The sequence below is a fragment of the Corvus cornix genome, chromosome 4, assembly GCF_000738735.6.
Source record: "Corvus cornix cornix isolate S_Up_H32 chromosome 4, ASM73873v5, whole genome shotgun sequence".
Lineage (NCBI taxonomy): Eukaryota > Metazoa > Chordata > Aves > Passeriformes > Corvidae > Corvus > Corvus cornix.
The window spans coordinates 31,379,509-31,393,396 of NC_046334.1; the positions used below are offsets into that span (position 1 = coordinate 31,379,509).

Here is a 13,888-nt window from a genome sequence, read left to right on the forward strand (position 1 = left end):
TTTTGTTAATTATTGCTGGCTTGGAACATTTCTAGATTTGGTGATTTTTCTGGTGATTGAACTAAAAAAGCAAAAACTTATTGCAACAGGTCTGTATCTGAATTCGAGTGGCAAAAGCTTAGGGTCAGAAGGATAAATGCTTTTAGCAAATTAAGTCGTTAAAGACTTTGTTAACTGGGGAGCTGATGTAGAAAGCCTTAAAGGCTATCACAGTTTAGCAGAATGACAGGATAAACTGAACTTTTGTGTATGTGTGTCCCAGTTTATCCACAGAAGTGTTTTTTCTGAGGACAAACTAACCAAAGTTTAGGACACCAAATTCCTTAATAATACTATCAGGTAGCTTTCAGTCTGGTTTGAGCTTATAGCTAAATTCGTTTGTCCTAGAATTTTTCAGTCTAATGCTATTAATTCTGCCTTAAGATATGCAAGTTAAACCACTAGAAACAAAAGATACATTGGTAAATCACCAGTTTAACAACAACAAAAAATAGTCCTGTAAGTATTGTCCTGGTTTGGAATTTGATAGTTCATATTGCAAAAAGACATTGCTTGGAAAAGATGTTTGTGGCCTTTTTTTGGTGGGAATCCTACTGATGTCTTGAATTCCCATAGCTAATGCTAGTGATCCTTTTGTGTCCTTGCCTGTGCAGGAGAAAAATAACACTTTTTTTAAAATCCCGAGTTTCACTAGATGGCAGCATCTCAGTGTTTCAACAGGAAATTACGTTCGTATAGAGAAACTCAGCATTTGGACTACAACTCCCAACAAGCACAGTAAAAAAAACCACAAACCTCTAGCACTTCCTTTGTACAAGGGTCAGTAAATATAACAAAGTTGTTTGAGATCTTTCGGTGAGTGACTGTATTAATAATTCTTTGTAAATGCTTCATAGAATCAGTATGGCAAATGTTTATAAAACCTGATGGTTAGATTGAAAAATGTATTTATAATGCATTTTGCTTCCCACATGTTAAGGTGATTTGGGGAAGCACTTGAACTGATCCAGGTGGCTTTTGGAAAGGAAAGAATTTTTCCATTAACTGCTTCAGAAGTCTGATTTGTTGAATCTGTAACCTTCAGGAAAATAGTTTCGCTGCAATTTTTGTCAGGAAAAACACCTAACAAAACAATTTCTGATCAAAATAAGAGAAATCAGTAATTTATTCAAAATGTAGGGCACTAAATTCGATTTACTAATCTGAGTCACAGCATGGATCTGAGCATCTCTAGAGGACAGCATTGGCTGCTAACATAGGGAAGATTATGGCACCTTTATCTTAATTTCCCAGTGAAGTACTTGGTGTGTTGGACTTATGTGTATATTTAAAGTCTTTGTGTTCTTATGACACCTTTCCACATCCGTATCTACACAGACGAAGTTGCTCAGAGGATTGTGTAAATGCAGGAGTTCTGCTTATGGGGAACTTGGTTAACAAACTCCAGATACTGCACTGTGACTGGAACACAGCGACTTCACTTTTTAGGAAGCTCTTTGGAGCATCCTATTAAGTAATTTTCTCCTTAAATAACCAAAAATCTACAGGAGTGAGAGGATGGTGTTTGTTTTTACTTGTTTGCCTGCGTTTTTGTATGCTGTACTTCATTAAACCTAACACAGCACTTGAACTTGTGTGCTGGGGCAGAACAGGGCTGTATTTCGCCTTTCAGCTGCTCCATACAGACTAAGGTAGCAGCTCCTAAAGGCTCCCAACTGCCCCAGGTATGCTCAGTGTTCCCTGACAACAAGGAACAAGAGGCAAGACTGGCAGCTTCATCCCCCCACACTCTCTTGCTTCATTAAGGCTGGGAATCTGCTGTGCTGAAAGATTCCTAAGACAACTGAGAGCAGATACCAAAGCCCAGGGTATTGTGTGGAATTTATTGCAGTCCAGGAAGTTGAAGAGTTTGGAGTTTGAGAGAAACAGAAGACAGACCTGCTTTTTAAGAACACCATGGAAACATCTACTGGAAACAGTAGAGCACGAATTATTGCTGTTTCATCTACTGGAAACAGTAGAGCACAAATTATTGCTGTTTCATCCTGGCTTTTTCTTTTGCCTGTTTAAAAAAATATAAAATCCAATTTCTGTTATAACGAAGCTTAACTTCTGAGCTCAAATGCCTTTTGATTTCTTGAGGTCCTTACATATAACAAAAAAAAAAAAGGTTGGGGCAGCCCTGCCCCTCAGAACCCTGGATCACTAAGGGTCACACTGCAGCCAAACAGGACAGTTGTGATGGCAGAGGTAGACCCTGGATTGATGATGTCTAGTTTTGGGAAAATGTTTGCATCTGATTCCTGAGGGTGGCGTTGGCTTATGTTTTTGTTAAATTTCTGTGCCATCCCGTGCCTACACAGGTGAGCACCATGGGGCGGCTGGATGGGAAGATCATCCTGTTGTCTGCAGCAGCACAGGGCATTGGCCGAGCAGCTGCTATTGTAAGTTGGAAAATGCTTGTTCTGCTGTGCCTTTGCAAGGTCTCTCATTCTAGCTTGTCCAATGACACCTGCACCAGTTCTTGAATGAATAAACCATAGATGAAGCCAGAACTACGCAGTGAAAAAATCAGGGAATAATGTAGCCACTCTGCTGTATCATGGAGGCTTTGTGCTGTTTGAATTTATGAAGATCTTCAACTCTGAGTGGAGATGTTAGATAATGATAAGAGCAAGACTTGAGGACAGCTGCAACTGCTTTTCTAACAATATATGGTTGGTACTGTCTGTACCTTTTATCCAATATCTCTGTTGCTTTGTTCTGGGAGAAAATAGAGATGACACAGAGGGAGTATTTCCTGCTCTAAGGCTGGATACTGTGAGGATCCCCTACAGTAAAGCCAAGATATTTTACCTATATTCATGATTGACATAACCAAGTCTACATGATACTAACAACACAGCATTGTTCACAATGAGCAACTGTAAGAAACCCTTTAAGTAAGTAAGTTTGACTACTGTTAAACAAAATTCAAGGTATGTATTAACTTTCCAGTTAGCCTGTAACTCCTTTTGACCAGTTCTTCTCCTGCTACTTCCCTTTTCCATGACAAATAAAAAACCCAGTAGAGTTATCTTGTTCTCTCTGTAATGTAATCAACAACTCAGGAAAAGCTCCTGTAGGATTTTTGCCAGACTAGTTGGTTTCTCACACATGTGGTTAAGAACACAGAAGACTGGTGATCTTTATGTAAGAGAAGACTCTTACATAAATCACTCAGTCCAAGGAGCAGATAATCTTCCTGATGGTTTCACTTTGTAAATACCCAGCAAGCCACGGAAGGCTGGTACATTTAATGTCACTATCCTCTTAAGCTGCCCTTGAGACACTTATGCTGAAGATGAGGGGCTACAGTCCAAGATGTCAGAATACTTTTGAGAGAGTTCACTTTCTTAGCTGTTGATTTATCAGTAATTGCAATACAAAGAAAGAGGCTTTGGAGGAGACCATCAAGAATGAACCAATGTCTCTGGTTAAATATCAGAGGTCATGCTGCTTTTAATATTGTTCTGTGCCAATGATTTGGATACAAAGGATGTTGTTAAAAATAAAAAACTCCTGGTTTATGACTTCTGCCTTTGCCTGTCAAATATCCTAACTTCATTTGAATCTAACAATACAGACAATTCTAGCCCTATATTTATAATGTGCTTACTAGTGCAGCTAATAAGGACAATAATAATATCCATTATCTTAGTCTAGTTACTGTTCTTTATTTATGGATTTTACTTTAGGAAAAACACCTTAAATCTGTCTTATCATGCAAAGTTACATAGTTATAACTATATCACAGGATCTGTGCAACTCCCTGATATGCCCAGAATGAAAACAAGAGATCAGCTGCCTTCAGCCACCTTCTATTTCAAGCCAAAAAGGACCTGAGAAGAAAACAGATTTTATTTCTGGTACGATCTGGAATATCTAAATATAAACTGCTTCTCTTGTATTGTCCAGGCTTTTGCTAAAGAAGGAGCCAAAGTCATTGCTACAGACATCAATGAGTCTAAACTGCAGGAACTGGGAAAATATCCAGGTAAATGGCCCTACAGCAGGCATTGGTTCAGCTCTTACAAGTTTTGTGTAGGCTGGCTGAGATACATATTGAGGACAGGAAACTTCAAAAAGCCAGAAAATAGGAAAATATCCAGACTAATTCTTTAGATGTTGGCATGGCTTTATTCTGGTGTGAAGTAGCAGAGATTTAGCATGTAAAATACTGCAACATCAGCGTATCAGACAGACCACTATTCCAAGCATGTGGAATAACTGATTTTCTTGTGCCACAGAAGAAGTTGGTATTTGTTTGCCAGAACAGCACCCATTTCAGTTACCTTTTGGCATCACTAGGCTAATTGTCAAGTGCATCACTCTGGAAGGCATGGAATGCTTTTCTCTGATCAGGAGAACACCTCACATACAGGAAGGTAGACCTAGTGTCTTGTATTTCTATGGTCCATACATAACTATCCTTCTACTGCATTCCTTACTGACTTGTAGGATCCATATATCTTCAGAAATTTGATTCTAGCAACACTGGATACACCTATTCTGTTTGTACAAATGTTCAGACATGAAAGGTGCTCTTCTACTGGCACCACAGGAAGATGCTTCAAGGAGCAGGTTTTGCACAGATGTTTCTAATTTTAAGTGACACTAGTGGGGTACTACATGTAAAAGTATTTTTTCAATATTGAAATAAAAAATAAGACTTGGATATATTTTACAGCTGAAAATGCTTCTAACTTGATTTGAGAGAAGAAAGTGGATTTAATGAATTCCTACTACAGGGTGACAGTAAAATACACAAAACCACAGCTGGCACAGCTTTTAGCCTATCAGTCTTTGCCAACTGGAGTTCACCACAAGAAATCCCTTTGTAATTCTCTGGGAACTTCAGGGCTTTTCAGGTTCCTTCTGAGGGTGTTTGGGAACATGTTACATTTTTTCCCTCTGCTAGTACGATCACAAGGAAAGAAATGATTTTCCATATACTCAGCGCCATTTCCATCCTTTAGACATAAGATTAGTCAACCTATAGTTCATCAAGAATTGGCATGTTGTGGTCTTTGAATTTTATCCAGGAGAGGTAATTCCAATGTGATATTAATCACTAGTCTTCAGTTTGATTGAATACACAAATCTCTTCTAAAGTGTCTGTATCATTTAACTAAGGCATAGAAAGCCTATTCATGGACTTGTCACTTTGGCTTCAAAAAAACCAGGTTTTTATCCATTTCAAATCAAATTCTCCTTTAATTTAGACAACACTCAGATGCTTTACAGACAGTTTTACAGTACTTCATAGAATCATATATTCTGGGTGAGACTTCTGGCGGCCATGTAGTCCCATCTACTGCTCAAAGTGGCACAGGTTAGAGCAGGTTGCTCAGGGCTGTGTTTAATCAAGTTCTGAACATCTCTAAGGACGGAATTTCCTTAATAACCTCTGCAAGATCCTGTTCCAGTGTGCCTGTCCTCATGATTTTAATAATTTATGCAAAATAATTTTTCCTCATGAATTAAGTTAGATAAAACTCATTGATGATATCATCAACCACGCATGAGAATGTGGCATGTCATGTTACTGTAAGACACGTGCAACTAGTGTCTTACAGTAATTCCAAGTAATTGTTACTCTATGATAATGAGCATGAAAGTTTATCATGATTATATCAGTTCTGTCATTCTTCCATGTGAGAGTATAGTGGAATTCCAATTTATTTGGAATGTTTTTATGGTGAATTATGCTAGCTCATCTGCTTGTGTCACACTGTATAACAATTAAAAACAGTTGATCATTTTAATTCTCTCCTGAAATTTTAAATAGCATGACATGCTGTCCCAGTTTAACCACTGCACTAACTTAATCATTAAGTGTAGCTCTCACTGAATTGAATCCTCACTGAAGTGCAATCCTCAGCACATCAGAAAAATAATCAGCTTATTCTTAGTCAAATACATTGAAACAAATACCATGTGTTTTCCAGGCATTCAAATGCGGGTTCTGGATGTCACCAAAAAGGAGCAGATAGAAAATCTGGCCAAGGAGATTGAAAAGATTGATGTCCTCTGTAACATTGCAGGGTAACCAGACTCTCTTTGCTACTACTATTTTTCTGGTTTTCCCTGTCCTCCAGAGCTACTTTCTATTACTTCAATGCATTTTATTTCTTATGTTTTAATGTATTTTATACCTTTAATACAAAATTTCATGTGTTTTCATCAAAACTGACCTTTTGTGCACAGCCACATAACCCAGGCCAAGATAGAACAGCTCTGGAATTTATGTTTTCCCTACTCTATGGGTACCCTGTACTGATGGCTTCGGCCCTCCTTAGCACAACAGTAAACAAAGATGACAGTCTGCTAGTGCTCCGGTTTGGTTTTTTTAATTCTTCTATTGCCAATCATTTTGTTGCACATATTGAGTCTGCATTGTGTCCTTGATACTTATCAGAAGAAATACACTGCTACTTGGCATTCTTCAAAAGAGCTCTTACCCCCCCACCCCTTTTCAAGGTTGGAAAAGTTAACCTCTACAAAATAGTAGTGGGAAAAGATCCATAAAAAGCCATAGAAATGTAAATGACAGGCTGTAATCCACTTCATGCATTCATTTCTAGGTTTGTTCATCATGGAACCATTCTGGAGTGTGAGGAGCAAGACTGGGACTTCACGATGAACCTCAATGTTCGCAGCATGTATCTAATGATCAAGACGTTCCTTCCAAAGGCAAGGCTTGGCCGCCCATGACTTTTAGTCTCTGCTGCACTGTTTAAAGTGTGAGAAATCAGAGTTGTTGCCCCTGTGACAATATACAAAATACAAGTGTGCAGCTTTGGATAGGGGAGCCCTTAGATTACAGTGATCCCACTGTAAAACATTCTCTGCACTGCATAATATTTCGAGTAGACAATTTATCTAAAGGATATGGTAGAGAATATTTATCTGGGGAGTTGACCTATGTAAACTAGCTAAAATACTTCAGACTTTATGCAGAGCAGTGAGGGAGCCATTGCAATACAGTGCTAATGTATTATACTACAGCACACATCTGCACAATACTACTGCTACAAAATATTTTAAAATAATGTATATTAACATGAATTTTATACAGCTCTGGAGACTGCCATGTGGAGAAATTCAGGGACGCTGATGCTAACATGCTGATTAGAGCAGAACAATTCAATGACTGTAGCACCTCGAGGGTGCTTCTTTGGTTTTACATAATCACTAGGTTTGGGTCTGCAAAAACTGGTGGACTGAATAAGGTGTTTGCATTCCTGTAAATGCAAAGGCCAAGTTTGAAAGCTGTGACCATAACTGGATGACAACTACTCTATTCAGTATTGTTCCAGATTGTTTTGCTTGGTTGATTTGGTTTTTCATTTGTTTGGGGGTAGGTTTTTTCTTAATTTTCAAAGTTTGGGGTTTTTTAACAACTTCAGGCATATCAGGTTTTAGGATGCCTAAAAAGGTCATAACTTAAAGAAAATTAGCTGCAATTCACAGAGTGTTGTGCTTTAGTCTTCTCCAAAACAAGAAGAGTTTGAGTGGGATCAGTGAGTTGCTGCATTAGTAGATGGTATGAGCAGATGTCTGTGTAGGGTAACTTACTGTGGTGACAAGAGAGCAATGATGTAGAGGTGGTGACCTAAGAAAAAATCCTTTCCTGGCGTAGTTTTCAATCCTGACATGGCTCAGGGGAACTGAGTGAGAATTTCAGACTTTGCACCTACCCATGCCAATTAAGCTTTGTTACCCTGATTATCAGGTGCATGTAGGGCTGCTCTGTGAGTTGCTGTGGGCTATTTTGCTGAACCTGAAGATGACAAAATAGTTTGCATTCAAGTGACATAAGTACTCTTTTGCAGATGCTTAAAGAGAAATCTGGAAATATTATAAATATGTCTTCTGTGGCATCCAGCATCAAAGGTCAGTAGCTTGCTAGAGGTCCTTATATAAATCTTTAAGATGATGGATATGCAAAATAAATATTGCACAACGATATTTCTAAATCTTGCAGAGGGATGCAGTAAGAAAAAAAAAGTGAACACATTCAACTCAAACATAAATGCAAGGACACAGATGGAAAATTGCAGAAACTCCAAGATCCTTACCTCCAAGCGTTTTCAATGTTTTGTAGCATCCTCTTTACCAGTTTTTATTAGCTAAAAAGGAATTCCTTCCAGTGGTATCTTGCTACATGTGTTCTTCAGAGATAAAATGAAGAAATGACAATTACATAAGTGCTGTAACTATGCTTTCAAAGGAAGCCTGATCATGACTAACAGATGGATTTCTGCTGTTCTTCAATCTTTGCTGCTTGCTACATTTTCTAGACTACTTCCCAGATTTACACTATTGAAAGATTGTGTGCTTTCCTCTGGTGTATACCTGAGTAGAATTCCAGCAGTCGGCATTCTAGCTAGCCTGCCTTTATAGAGAGGCTACAGTTGCTACAGGAAATGCTGGAGTCCAGAAGCAGGTGCATATTGAACAAAGTTGGCTCTTCCTTTTTTCTTTTTTTCCTTTTTAACTATGTTCCTGTGCTGCCTTAACACGGACCTTCTGTTAGGGGTTGTGAGCAGGTGTGTCTATAGTACTTCAAAGGCAGCAGTTATTGGGCTCACAAAGGCTGTGGCTGCTGATTTCATTGAACAAGGCATCAGATGCAACTGCATATGTCCTGGTAAGTGTTCTGACATTATTCTGTAAACTAGGAGTAGATGCTAGAGGGCCAGGTTTAGTTTGGCTTTTTTAACAAAGAATAGACTTGCAAGTGGCAACTGAAGTTACCAGCAGTCTAAAAGAACAGAGCATGCTTGAAAGGCTTAATACAGAAAAGTTGTTATTCTGTATGTTTAGTCTGATTAACCTGGTATTTGCACTTTATAGATACATTACACAGTATTTGAATGGTTGTTTTCAAAGATCCAGTCTAGGAAGTTAGAAGCGGGCAAGAGCTTGCTAACAGTCTGACCGTTGTTTAACCATCCAAAAAGTATTGAATCTATTCTCCAAACTCTTGCCTTCTACTGAAATTTAAAATTCTGTGCTGTATTGGTAGCTTTGCAGTCTTTCTCCTGAATTATATTATGAAGTTACACCTAGAAATAGAACAAATAGAAAAAATAAACTTTTGTCATGATTGCTGTTGCAGTTGAGTTTTAACACTGAACTTAAAATTTTGCTTAGGAACTGTTGACACACCGTCTTTACAGGAAAGAATCCAAGCCCGGCCTAACCCAGAACAGGTGAGAAAGCAATTTATTAGCTTGGTCACGTGTGTATATATATTTAACTCTCTTTTAAAAAAGAAAATTTAGCTGCACTTCTGTCCATATTCTAAAATGTCCTCAATTTCAGAGAACTGTGGATAACTTAACATTACTGTCTCCTTTTAAAGCGTGGTCAGCTTGTACTTGCAACAGAAGCCTTAAGGCCAGACAGAACTGAAGCCTCAGAAGGATAATATTGCTTAGTGAATGCAGAGGGTCTCTCGTCCATGAAAGCTACTCCAAGTGTAGGTTACAGTATCCAGTGCAAAACCAGAGGACTTTTTCTCTTGTGGCATGTGTCAGCCACAAGGTAGTGCAAAAACATGACAGAGCATTCTGGCTTATGCATTTCAACATTATTTGGGATGCTTAGTAGGTAGTTGCAAGTTCTCATTTGAAGGACATGTACGGAAGAGGGTTTCGGTGGATTGGTGCCGCGTTTGTCCTTACTGCGTCCCTCGTGGAGACGCTCAGGCAGCGGCACTCTGCCAGCACCTACACGTGCACACAATCTCACCTTCGCAAGCAGTCGCGAACAGCCGCTCACACCCACAGTTTATGCAGGAACCAGAGATGGAGGCGAGAGGGGTTCTCTGCATGCGATTCCGAGGCGTTTAATCACAACACACCTGACGGGGGCAGAGGCGAGAAGAACCCAGAACTGAACGCCCGTGCGGGTTTTATCCTGAGAGTTCCCAAAGGTGGGCAGAGCATCCAAAACCAATAGTCTGAGGGCTAGGGGACAGAGGCAAGGTTGAGTGACATAACAGGGCCAATGGGAAAAGGGATGGGAGGGGGGAGAGGGCCAGTGACCAGCAGAATCTAGACAAAGAACCTTCTAGCACAGCGTTGTAGGGAGAGATCACTTTTAGGGTAACTTGGGGGGTGTAAAGTGGATTTAGCCACCGCAACAGACATGGGAATATCTACCACCAAAGGAAGAAGGATTTTTTGTTGGCTTTATTCTGGAACCAGAGATTTAGGTGCTGTCTAAAAGCCTCCTACTTTTTTTCAGCTTGAAATTAACACTGCTGTTGATTTTATATTTCTTCTAGCATTACATCCCTACTTGGTGCACTAAAGAAAGTTATGATTAGAGGCCTGTTTCCAATATTGCTTTGTACATGTCAACGGATTAAAATAATTGCTTTTTTATTTTTGATATACCAAATGCTTTTGTACATCCAGGCACTGAAAGACTTTCTGGCTAGACAAAAGACTGGCAGGATGGCTACTGCTGAAGAAGTGGCCCATCTCTTTGTCTACTTGGCCTCTGATGAAGTAAGTATAGACAATAAAATGTCCTGTCACAGAATCCCATGCTACTTTGCTGCCTCACAGTAGAGAGGGTATTTGTTTCAGGATGATTTATATTGTCTTTGAGCTGGATTTTTACAAAAATAAAAAATTATGTTCTTCTACTGAGTTCAACCTGTGATACAAAAAGTACTCTGAATGTTGATGTTGATTGCAAGGCATTGGGTGTTCAGTAGGGTAGCCTGGTGGTTTCATGTCACCTGAGGAAATTGACTGACCCCAATCATCCTGAATGGTAAGAGAAATGAGCTTGTCAGCTTTACTAAGCTTGCACCATGGTAGATCATGTTTTAAGGAGGTAGAATTAGAAGTCATCCCGTACCTTTGCTACTCAAGGGCAAGTAATTGTGTAGAGCTGCTGGAGATTTTAGCTAATGCTCAGGGTGAATCTGCCATTCCAGCATAAGGAAAACAACAGACCCACTGTGGTTGTCACACACGAGACTCTTGATGACCGCTGCAAACAGCACCAACACTAATGAGCACACACCAACGTTATTTCAGCTGCTATAAATTTACTGAGACTAAAAAACTGGACTGGATTTGTCTGGATGTGTCCAGCAGTCCTAATGTCCATGTCAAAATACTTCAATGGATTTAGTTCAGTATTAATGTTGCTATCTATCAGTAATCTGTTTCTCAACTTCATCTTGGTTTTAGTATTTCCATAACACTAATAATTTTTTCCAGTCTGCTGCTTCCTGTCTGCTCACAGAGTTTTCAACCATATGTAAAAAGAATTCCATTTTTTCAATATATTCAGTGTGTTTCAGCACTAACATAGGGAAGAATCTCAACAGCTCAGTTGCTTACCCCACTATCTGTATAGTCCAAGTTTTCAATTAGGTCCCATTATAATTATTGGCTGACCTGGTCAGACTCTGCTCAGCTGGACGGAGCTTATAACAGCATAGTGTGAGGTATTTTTTCCTGCAGGTAAGATACCTGAAGTCTAGCTTTTGTAAATTTCTATTCTCAGGATGCATTCTCATCTTAATGCCTCTAATACTATTTTTGCCACACTTCCTTGAATTAAGTAAAAGGCTTCAATTTCCATGTTTGTTTATATTTAGATCTTATATTACTTATTCAGGTATGCCTGTAAAACAAAAAATAAGGTGTGTAAAAAGAAAGCAGATTTTTTAATTTAAAGAAAAAGTGTTTCCCTATAATTAATAGCCATGAAAAAATTACTTCAAATCATTGTTTATTTTATGTAATTGCAGTCTGCCTATGTGACTGGTAATGAACTAATCATCGATGGAGGATGGAGCTTGTGATTGACTCTACCTACAAATGGAAATTCATACTATGACGGGCAAAAAATGAGGACGGTGTTTCTTGCAAAGACTGAGATCATGCATGTGATGTCTTTCCAAACAAATTTGCTGCAAGCTCTTTCTAGATTGATCTTACTCATTAACTTTTCCTTAAATAGAGAAACACTGGAGTAAAATACACTTCATGTGGCTTCAATTTATGGCAACTCCAAAAACATGAAAGAACAGCAGTTTAATGTTTTAAGAGTTCAGGGGGCTAAAAATACTATTCAAGGTACAAAATCTGAGTTGTGTTTTATGCAAATCTGAGTGAAAGGAATTAAGAGTTATCTTTATTCTCATCTTACAAGGTGTTTGGAAATTAAATACTCACAATTAGATTTTCATGTACAGGAACCACTATGCAAGGCCATTATTCTAGCAGGCATGGATGGGGGGTATATGTGAGAGAAGTATTCTTAAATACATAGTTTGATCTTCATGAATATGCTTGACTTGCAGCACAAAAGCAAAAGGAGTGGATTTCACCACTCTAGAGAGTCAATATATTCCTCTCCAAAATGATGTACTGATATTGGACAAATTCTGTAAAATCTGTTGCTAGGTGCTACACTTTGGTGCTCTATGCCTTAGTCTCAAGTACCAATACAGCTCACTCTAAAGCACAAGGCAAAATTTCTCTGAAAAGGGCTGTTTCTACAAGAGTTGGTATTGATGTTTTTATTGTGATAGCACATGGTAGCTTTGATTCATGAAATAGAAACCTATTATTGTCAAGTTTCACACTCTGGGGAAAAACATAGGTCCTGACCCAGAGATCTAAGACAATGAATACCCTGAATTCATAAAGCATTTGTTCTGCTAACATACTGCTTAAAACCAACATGAATGAGATGGTCCGACTGCCTGTAAATATGGTCACCTTTAACAATTGCACATAGCTCCATTTATCTACTTCATAAATGAAACTCTGTGTAATTTCATACATATATTCATATAGATTATATATATGTGAGGCAGGAATTACAGAAGAAATGCTACTGAGTATGATTCATCAGTAATCAAAGCACAGGAACAATGTACAATATTGTGTGTGTTTCTGTAACAACAGCTGCCATGTTTATAAAATTATTATTAAGCTTTTCAGTATCAGCTGAAGCATTAATATAAATTATTTTGTTTCAAAGATAATGAAACATCTAGCTAAAATCTGGCCTCTTATTTTAAAATAACTGTATGTAAATGTAAATTTTACAAATGAGAAAAGTATTGTGGATTTTGACTTCCTTGGGCTCATTATGGGTTTAACGTTTACCTTTAATCATGGCCGGAGCATTCTGACCTTGTGTGGTTTGTTTATGTGGTTTTAGAGAATCTAGTATTTCAATCAAGTGACCCTGGCAGCCAGGCAGGATCAAATTAGGGCACAAATCCAAAGTTATCCAAAATGGTTCCACAAATGTTCACTGACATAAATTCAAACATTGAAAGTTAAGGCTGGCAGGACACAGTTTCAATGGTTTCAGAGTTTAATACGAAGGCCAAAGTCCTTCTTTTGCAGCAGGTGCAGAAGGCTTACCTTGAAAAGGGAAAACTTCCCCACTGCAGTAACACAGGGAGCTTGTACTGTGTATTCTGAAAATATAATTAAGAATCTGAGACAAAATTCATTATATTTACTGCATACTGGACATCATTACTTAACATTTCTAAGCTCACTTAGATGTGATTGTAGCTGATTGTAGTATACAGAGGCTGCTCCAAAATGGCTGCTGCTGTTGTTGTCAAAGCACTTGTGCAAGAGAATAAGTACCACCTGCCTTTAAATTGCACTAAAGGCACAAAGGGCTTTTTTAGTGGTAGGCCAAGAATCTGATGCACCAGAAAAATAAAAATCAGCAGAGCTTGCTGCCTCTGGCCTTATTAGCAGTGCTTTTCATGGAGGTGTTAACAGTTGCAACCCTAAAATGTGTTCTAATGTCATGAGGTTTTTCAGCAGACTTGCTG

General features: G+C 38.6%; 1 protein-coding gene across 1 annotated transcript; it reads left to right on the forward strand.

Moving 5' to 3' along the window:
- Positions 1–755: 755 nt before the first annotated feature.
- BDH2 (3-hydroxybutyrate dehydrogenase 2) lies at positions 756–13,202 on the forward strand. Its single transcript, XM_010411696.4, has 10 exons — positions 756–855; positions 2,364–2,444; positions 3,958–4,036; positions 5,991–6,087; positions 6,627–6,735; positions 7,878–7,938; positions 8,582–8,695; positions 9,202–9,260; positions 10,473–10,565; positions 11,828–13,202. Exons 2-10 carry the CDS (start codon positions 2,373–2,375, stop codon positions 11,879–11,881), a joined length of 738 nt encoding a protein of 245 aa, XP_010409998.1. The 5' UTR covers positions 756–855; positions 2,364–2,372; the 3' UTR covers positions 11,882–13,202.
- Positions 13,203–13,888: the final 686 nt, after the last annotated feature.